Here is a 9960-nt window from a genome sequence, read left to right as displayed (position 1 = left end):
TGGTTTTTACATGATTATGCATATGTGGATGTGATATTGATGACTTGTAAGTCGGGTATGACGATACCCTTCAAAATACGATATGTGATTAAAAATAAATGAAATTTGAATGTATTGATTTTACATTAGAAAGGTGGATGCCCAAAGAAGGCGTTTGAGACACAAGGGCTCATCGCTGGAATAACGTGTTTGCCGACACGAAATATTGGTACCAGGCTAAGCGAACTTGTGTACTTGACTTCATGTCATTCCCAAATTGGGACTATAGGTAGGAGCCCGAGCCAAGTGATCTTGGGCACTACCATTGGGTCGAGACACCATGCTGTGTGGTCTTGAGTATCTCTCCCTCACTTATACTCTAATCTCGGCGGCAACCAAGGTTTGACAGTTGGTGTAAATTATGTAGGGTATTCCACCTAGCTCAGTTGCATTTCATTGATTGTTGAGAAAACTATTGCATTACACTCATGTGCTTTCAAATGATTTGATACTAAATTGCTTTATAATGGCTCTCAACTATATTTTGTAAAAATATTATGTTTTGCTTTGATATCTCTGCGTGCCAGTACTTTTGTGCTGACCCCCTCCTCTCTCCAACCTCCCAGGTTCAGAGGCCCAGTCTAGGGGTCAAGAGAATTAGTAGATCATTCAGACAGAGATGCAGAGACAAGTGGTGAGCCTTCTATGTTTCGGAAGGTCTTATGTCCACAGTCCTTTTATCTTATATTCAGTTTTTGGGGGTCTGCTGGGGTCTTGTCCCAATTTTCAGATACACATTGTTTCAGTCATGTAGTAGAGAGTTCGCAGACGGTTTTAGAGATGTTAATTTAGATTGTGGGACACTATTCCCCATTTTCGTTTTCATATGATTCTTGACCATGTTTCTGTTATATTGTGTTTCTTCCGCATTACTTTAATCATATGAATTATTTGCATGATTATAGATAGATAGGGATGTTTCGGACCTCCATGGTTTGAAATGCTCGTCACGATCAGACCCTGGTTCGGATCGTGACAGGATCTCCGTCACGACCAGGGCCCAGTTTGGATCGTGACATCCCATGTGCAGCACTTCTATAGACCATTTTATTTTATTACTTTAGTCATCTTGATAAGATTACTTTTTCATATCATGAAGATGCCTACGCTGCTAGCTATTATATATGTTTTTAATTGGAGCTGTTATATGTGTTTTGAATCTTGTTAAATAAATTTATTGGGTATACAGGCATATATAAATTATAAATTTCGGAACAACAGACAACAACAATATGTTTAGTGTAATTTCACAAATGGAATCTGTCAAGATATATGATGTACACATACCTTATTACTATCTTTACGGTAGAAATTTTCATCCGTTTGAGTTTGCTCTATTTCTTTGTTTTCACTGTTTTCGTTTGTAGTATTATGCAAATTATGATGAGAAAAATTGTTTGACATAATTTAATACTCGTAAGAAATATTTGCCAAAAAAGAAGAAAAAGAAATGTAAATTATAAAAAATATTGAATTAAAATACATGTTACAAAATGGATATGTATTAAAATTTAAAATGAATACGTTTGAATTGAAATACAAATATGAATATTAAGATATTAAATTAAAAGTTCCATTATTTGCAAATGCTGGTATTCTTATAAGTATTTGCAAATAACTTCTGTGTTTCGATATTTCAAACGAATTTTGAAATAATCGTTATTCGAAAAGTGCATTTTAGTGAAATACTAGTGGTTTTCAGTTGAAATAATTAACTTTAACAAGTTTGTTTTCAAGTCAAATTCTAGTCTAACAGAAAAAAAATCACAATTTTTTTCTTCAACTTTTAGCTTTAAATATAATTTTTAAGATTTCAACTACAATATTAAACGTCAACTGCTTGATATCATCTTTGAATGAAATTTAGTATCAATATTATTGATATCGTATTGAATAATATGACGTAAAGTACAAAGGATAGTGCACGAAAATGCAGCCAAAACAGAGAGAAAGGACAAAAGTCCAACTCAGTTTTTTGACAATAAGCTAAACATCCAAGTTTCACCCATACGCTTCAGTTTAGTTACGTATGCACACATCCTCATTTTATTTTATTTGATCTCGTAACTTTATTAATAATTATTAAAATTGTAAATTAAATTATTATTATATATAATTATTTAATATTAAAATTTAAAAAATATAATATAATTTTCTTAATTTCATAAATTAAATAAATAATTTATCAAACTAAGGAAAATTACTCCTATATATAATCGCGAGTGGCTGAAAGTAGGCAACTGACGGTCAACATGCCTACTTTTAACGGTCTACTTGCTTCGTCATACAATTAAATGATTATATAATTAGCATTACATTTAAAAAAAAAACACGTGAGCTGGGCATGTATTTAAATTAAACTATGTTTCTAAACTATCAATTAATTCTAAACTTTGACCTTTTGTTTGTTTCGATTTTATCATTATTATTAACTAGTCAGCACTTTCTTAATTAAAAATCTTGAATTCGAGCCTAGGTATAAAAAAGTCATTGGTATGAAACAATATTCTGGGCTCTATTTGGTGCAAATTTGAATTAGTCGGACTCTAATATTGGTATCGGAGACAAAATGAAAAATCCAAAAAAGAAAAAATTTATTTCGACGTCGACAATTTATAACATGGGACCCAAACATGCAACTTCTTATAAGGTAAAACAAAGACACGTGTCTCATGACACGTGAATCTCCCGTGCTCATCTCGGCAAAAAAAAACAGAGCTGAGTCAAAGCAGAGCATGTAGTATACAATTTATTTATACAAACTAACCTTTATAGGAAGCCACCGCTTGCTTCCTTTTTCATTGATTCTCTTCTTTTTCATCAAATATTCCAACACCCCTTTTAGGTATATTTACCAAAAAAGAGAAGAAGAAAGGCGGCGTTTTGAAATTTTCAGTTTATTTTTATAAAAGTTATACTGAGTTTGTTATGGAGAACGGACATGTATCAACTTCTTCAAGAAATAATAATAATAATAATAATGTGGAAATTTCAATAGCAACTGCGTCTTCGATGTTTCCTGGTTTCAGGTTTTCTCCAACGGATGAAGAGCTGATATCTTATTACTTGAAGAAGAAACTAGAAGGGTCTGATAAGTGTGTTGAAGTTATTTCTGAGGTTGAGATTTGGAAACATGAACCTTGGGATTTACCAGGTATCTTTTTCTGTTTTCATTTTTAGTATTAACATGATTTGGTTACGTTTCAAGGCCACTGGCATGGATTTGCTGTTGTTGTATGATTTCTATGCATGTGTATATTATTAAAGTGGAGTTACCGGCCGGTATATAATGTATTTGTGCTGAAATACACAGCCAAACACAACGATTATATGTGACTTTGTGTTGTGTATATATTATTACGGTGAAGGAGCTTTGGTGGGCAAAGTTATCCGGCACTTGTGCTGGATTGAGGTTGAGTTGCAAAGGGAAAGGTGTATGCATGTACGTGGAATTAAGATTTCTTGATCTCTTATAAAATGAATAACCTTTTCCAAATATCTTTATGTGTGAAATGAAAATGAAGATCTCTTATAAATATAATACTATGACATTAAAAATAAAAATAAAAATTGTTGTGTTGTAAAATAATAATTTTCTTGAGTACGTGTATATGTATATATTATGACGGCAATAGCGCAATTTGAAGCATACGATACAGAGTAAAAGGCCGTGAGTCCTCATAAACTTGTCGACGGAGTTGGAGCGGACAGGGCACCCACAGGGTGTTACACCATTAACCCGGTTATCGTTGCTGTTTTTTGCATATGAACAGTATGCTTAACTAACAAAGAATGGAGTGAAAGGAAGTCTGACTATGTTTACGACGATTAGTTAATTATAACCGTTGCCCACTTGAGCTCCGCTCATAGCTTAGCTTGTCCAAAATTGGGATAAATGAGGAAGTTTCTGCTAAGTTAACACCTTACGGTCAGATTAAACAGTCCCAAGAAGTTTGAAGTTTAAAGTAATTTCACAGATATTAAAGGTTGAAGGAGTGATTGTTAATTCCCTGCATTCTTGCTTTGGATTTTCTCTTAATTTTGATGTTACGTTTGTTGTTCTTCCATTGGTTCACATTTCTTTTCTATTTTTCTTTTTTCAAATAGCGCAATTGTTTTCATGCACAGTATATTCATACTGGATTTTTTTTCCCATTAACTAGACAGGTCTTTGTTTCCTTGTTTTTAGTACCTTAAAACATAGGACAGTGAAGCTCAAATATTCCCTTTTTTATCATTCTAAAATGTAATGACTTATTCCTACATTGATGAAACAAATAGGAAAGTTTACCCACACAAAGAAGAAAAGAAAGGAATAACCTCCTCTTCGATAATAGATTAATAAGATTCTTCCACATGTCAACTTCGTCGAATATTAGGTTGATGTTTTGATTTCAAGGTGAAGAATCTCTTGTTTTGACAAAAATGATGAAGTAATTAGGCAAAGAGTGCTTCTAAATGAAGGTCATGGCATAGGGGTTTAAGAATCTAAACTTAAGTAGATTAATTTCTTGCTTGAACATATTGCTAGTCTTCCTCCATTTTAAACCTTTCAGCCGCCATGGCTCGATATTGAAACATCCTCTTTCTAATGAATATGGTTGAAGGCAAATTTTAAGTTGGTTTTGAGTTTGTGTCCTTTTTTAACGAGAAGGATAAAGGATTTTATTACTCCCTCCAAGTCAATTTGTTTTGTCTGGTTTTGACTTGGCGCGGAGTTTAAGAAAGTAAAGAAAACTTTTGCATCTTGTATCTTAAACTAAAGATATATAGAATGTACCAAAAGTATCCTTTAATTTTGTGGTCTTAAAACATTTCATGCCATTTTTTCATTTGTTTTATAGAGGTGCTTGGAAATTATGAGATGCATCACATTATTCTACCACCTTTATCCCTATTCATTCGACTGTCTTTATTAGTTACTCTGTGAGTTATAACTCATACGTACATGCTTGTTCTATGAATTGATCAATTGCTATTCACATGTACCAGCTAAATCCGTCATTCAATCGGATAATGAATGGTTCTTCTTTTCTCCTCGTGGAAGGAAGTACCCAAACGGATCGCAAAGTAAGAGGGCAACAGAATCTGGTTACTGGAAGGCCACAGGAAAAGAACGTAATGTGAAGTCTAGTTCAAATGTCATTGGCACAAAGAGAACGCTGGTGTTCCACACTGGTCGGGCGCCTAAAGGACAGAGAACACAATGGATAATGCATGAATATTGCATGAGTGGGAACACTAATTACCAGGTAATTATGAGCTCTGACCCAATCAACCCCTGGGGACCGATCCTCCTCATGTTATGAACTCCCTACCTTTTCCGCTGCCACATCAAATTCAACTTTGTACTGTTAGCCGTTTGTTCCTTGAGTAAATATGCTGTTCTTATGAATTCCTATATACATATCATCCTAATTTTAGCATTGATAGTTTCTTTTGTTATGCCATGCTGAATAGTTTACTCAGTTTTGGTTTACTGAAAGGGAGAAACAAGAAGAACGGTTTGATCAATGTAACGGTTACTCATGAATGATCTGCACCTGCTCTTACCGACTATGTCAAGTGTAAAGTGACTTGGAGAAACAAATAATGTTATTTGTCATAGGCCATAGATACTATAATGTCTGATATGAGGGGAGAAACACGATGTGTTAACGTGTGGTCACATCCATTTACTTGCAGTCTAGAACAGAAATCAACAAAAAAATTAAATACTTCTCACCTGGAATGTTCAACTGTATTGTGCGATATTGTTTGAGTGGTGATATTATTCAAGATAGAAGATTCAGTTGGAGCTATTTCTGTTAAATCGTTAACTGTAAAATCTGGTGGGGATGTCTATACCATAATTTTTCTTTCTTGATCAATCTAATTCATTCCCTTGCAGAAGCTTTCACCAGGACTTGACGTGATCTAAGATTCAAATTTTAACCATTTTCGCATTCGGAGATTTTTATTCCGCCTATTACATTTTACGTTGTTTATCTCAGTGAGATAGTTCCTTTTCTGCAATACACCACTTGCCGAAAAAATGTCAATCGTCTACAATTAAAGTGCTTTAGCTGTTGGTCTGATGTGTTAAACAGGATTCTATGGTTGTCTGCCGCCTCCGGAAGAATAGCGAGTTTCATTTGAATGACACACCAAGAAATCAGAGGAATCAACTGGTTGCTACTGATAGTGCAACTGCTCTATCTGGAGCAGGACAATTGGGCAGCTTGGAATTTGTCAATGTAGGGGATTGCTGCTCAAAGGAAGGTAGTAGCAGTTTTCGTTCCCATTCGGTTGAGCAGATTGATTCTGGATCGGAATCTGATAGACCGACTAAAGAGTTCTCGCAGCATGATTCCTCTGGCCACTTCCAGGTGTTGGTTCTACCGCCAGTTTCTGTTGCTCATTTGTAAAAAGTGGCAGCATACTTCTCGGTCTTTTGGTCCTAATATTCTACTGTGTGGATTCCAGGATTTCGATGGCGAAGAGGACTGGTTTGCGGATATAATGAAGGACGATATCATTGAGCTAGATGATTCTTCACTTAACGCCCGACCTATTTCCATGATCCCCGTTAGGCCTGAATCCTCTGAAATATCGAATCATGAAGCTCAAGCTGCGATGTCCTCCGTGGTTCCTTTCCAGGGCACTGCAAATCGAAGACTCAGACTAGTAAGACAGGTTGTAACCCAATGTCGAGTAAAGGGATCCAAACCATACAAAGCCATCAAGATGAATAAAATCGGAGGGGGGACAACTAGTTCAGCAAGATGGTTGAGTAACATGTTTTCAGTTAAATGGATGAGGCAATATGTGATACCTATATTTCTGGTCACCTTGACATTGCTGGTCATGCTTCTTAGTCTGTTAGAAGTCTCGCAGCAAGTAAAACCGCGTAAGCGCCTTCTCATTTTAGCAAGCAGCCGAAGTTAATACCATACTGGTATGTTGTCTTAGTAAAATCATATTCAAAGTGGGGATCGAAGATGATTGGTTATGCATAAAATGAAAGAATGGCTGCTCTATGTTTGTGTTTGAGCTTATTAAGTACCAATTGTGCAACATAAATGTACAGGGTGATATACCTTAAAATAGATCATGTAACGTAAAGGTTTCTGGTGGTGATTATAACAATAAACCATTTTATTAATACTATGTTTGGATGCGTAACTCCGATTTTCTGTTGAATTGTTGGGAGTTCATTTCTCAAATGGTTATTTAATTTGATGAAATTATTCAATAAAGTCATTTGTTATGAAATCAAACAGGAATAAGCAGTATGAAAAGCAAAAGAAAAATAAGATAAATACACACAAATTTATGTGAAAATTTTTGACGGAAAAACTACAGGGAGAGGGGGAGAAATTTACTATATCTGAGAAGTAGAGTGGGAGAAATTTACTATATCTGATAAGAATACAAGAAGGTCTCAATGACACACGAGAACCGTCGTATTAAAATCAACCATTTAAGTCAACCATTTAAGTTGTACTTACATAACACGTGCTTACAAGAAAATTTTTAGCCCAAAAACGGGCAGACCCTCCAAAAAATCTCAAACATGGTTCCACCGTGATCTTTTCAGGACTGGATCAATAAAATTTGGATCACAAACTCTAATATGATTCATGGTTGATTGTCAACCTAAAAACGCGTGTTAATTTCTAAAATCGTTTCCTGATGAAATTATCTAGTGAAGTCATTCAGTCATTGATTCTTGAACTATGGTTAATCTTGACCACTTTCTTGATTAATTATCAACTTATTGTCGATAATTGACCCTTCTGTTTGGTGAATTACAAATCTCCTCGAAGGTCGATTATCAACCTACAGTTAATAAATCGATCTCCTTTGTGTTAATATTTCATCTGTTGTTTGTAGACACGTGATTTTTTACCCTCCTCTCCGAATGTAATATATTTATTTTTTGATATTAAATATTTATATTTGAACAGATATTATTTTAATTCTTATTTTATTTTAATAAATTTTTAGTTAAAAATAATTAACTAAATGAAGTTAATTTTAGGATATTATTTATTTTTATTTCAATTTTAAAAAAATAATTAAAAAATTTTAAAATATATATATATATATATATTTTTAAAATAGATAAGTTAGTAGTTTCAATACTATTTATTATATATATTTTGGCTATTTATAAATTTTATTGTATTTCTTTTAAATATAAAAATTAATTAATTATTATTTATTTATTTATTTATTATTATTATTATTTTTATAATTTTATTTATTTTTATTTTATTCATTTATTATTGTATTATTATCTACTATTTTAAAATAAAAAGAGAAAAAAAAAAAAAGATAATCAATTAAAAGTTAAATCCTATCCTAACTACTCCCCCCAAAAATTCCCCTATTTAAAAGACTCCCACCCCCTAAAACAAAATATACGTACACTATCTATCTATCAGACTTTGATAGAAAAACATCAGAACCAGAGAAAAACACTGAAAAAAAACAAAATAAAAAAAAAACAGAGGGAGAGAACATCAAAAACAAAAAGTGAGAAAGAAACAACATTTAAAATCAGACAAAGAGAAAAGGGAAAAAGAAAGAGTGGTGAATTGAGTTTCGAGTTTCCTTTCGAGTTTTGAGGATGATTTCTTGCTTCATCACAGGTTCTATTCGATGTGTATCATTTATTCTGTAAACTTTATTGTAAACGAGCATAAAATAAAAATGCTCAAGTAAAGATTATGTATTATTTGGTCTGTGTAGTTGATCGATTACATAAACTTTCTATTATTATATGTTATACTGTCAAATTACCAGATATTTATTTATTTGTACTGTGTTGAATATAAAAATACTGCGTCTGATACTGTCCGATTTAAAATTAAAACAGAAAGAAAAACAGTAAATATATATATATATATATATATATATATATATATATATATAAACATTATATAGACCATTTACATACACTGTATTTTTTATAATTCTGTACATACACCAACATATCATACATATTACTTGTTCTTATTTTTTACACTTACCGCACACTGGATACGTACATACGTAGCCACTAATAGGGGTGGGCATATTTTAGTTTAAACAAAAAGAATCGAAAAACTAAACCGAAATTTAATTTTGGTTTCAGTTTTTCGATTTTTCGGATCGGATTTGATTTGATTTTTAATTTTAAAATTTTGATTTTTCGGTTCGATTTTCGGTTTTTAAAAAAAAATCGATTAAATCGAAAAATCAAAATTTTATAAATAAATAAATAAGATATATATTTTATTATATATATATATATATAATAAAATATATATCTTATTTATTGAATATTATATTATATTATATATATCTATATAATATTTAGTAATTGACATTCACAATTAATATTTAATAGGAAATTCGCATATGTCGCAGGCTGTTTATGGATTGTTTTTGTGACTCAAATATTTTATGGACTATTTTGGTGACTTTGGACTATTTTATGAACTATTTATGCAAGATTATATTATATGTAATGATTTATGACGTTATGTAATATGTTAAACTTATGATTATTTCATTTCGTTTCATCCATGTTGAGTTATTTATAGTTATTTATATTTGAGAATGAAAAATAGGTTTGAAATTTTTTTTTTTCTAAAACAGAACATCAATTTTAAATGCTTAGCTATGAAAAAGAGAGGCTAACTACTTTAATATTTCAAACCGAAATAAAACTTCGAAATAATCGAACCGAATTTGTAAAAATCGAACCAAATCAAATTTATTTCGATTTGGTTACGGATGTCAATTTTGTCAATCCAAAAATCGATAAACCGAATCGATATTAAACAATCAGACCGAACCGATCGAACGCCCACCCCTAGCCACTAACATAAATCAGAAAAAAAAAAAAAAAAGAGTAAGTGAGAAAGGAAAAGGAAAAGTTTTGGTTAAAAA

At 32.2% G+C, this 9960-nt stretch overlaps 1 protein-coding gene across 1 annotated transcript; it reads left to right on the top strand.

Moving 5' to 3' along the window:
- The first annotated feature begins 2825 nt into the window (after positions 1-2825).
- Positions 2826-7218, top strand: LOC107875670 (NAC domain-containing protein 40). Its single transcript, XM_016722474.2, has 4 exons — positions 2826-3193; positions 5032-5291; positions 6129-6407; positions 6505-7218. The coding sequence occupies exons 1-4, from the start codon at positions 2968-2970 to the stop codon at positions 6964-6966; spliced, it is 1227 nt and encodes a 408-aa protein (XP_016577960.2). The 5' UTR covers positions 2826-2967; the 3' UTR covers positions 6967-7218.
- The last annotated feature ends 2742 nt before the right edge of the window (positions 7219-9960 follow it).

This window comes from Capsicum annuum, chromosome 6 (genome assembly GCF_002878395.1).
Source record: "Capsicum annuum cultivar UCD-10X-F1 chromosome 6, UCD10Xv1.1, whole genome shotgun sequence".
Taxonomy (NCBI): Eukaryota; Viridiplantae; Streptophyta; class Magnoliopsida; order Solanales; family Solanaceae; genus Capsicum; species Capsicum annuum.
The sequence above is the reverse complement of the archived record's forward strand: the minus strand, read 5'-3'. Positions and strand labels throughout refer to the sequence as shown.

Bases quoted from the DNA above. Each gene is read 5' to 3' on its own strand.
- LOC107875670 (XM_016722474.2), top strand. From the start codon at position 2,968: ATGGAGAACGGACATGTATCAACTTCTTCAAGAAATAATAATAATAAT. The intron at 3,194-5,031 runs GTATCTTTTTCT...CACATGTACCAG, and splicing joins TGAACCTTGGGATTTACCAG to CTAAATCCGTCATTCAATCG. The intron at 6,408-6,504 runs GTGTTGGTTCTA...TGTGGATTCCAG, and splicing joins ATTCCTCTGGCCACTTCCAG to GATTTCGATGGCGAAGAGGA.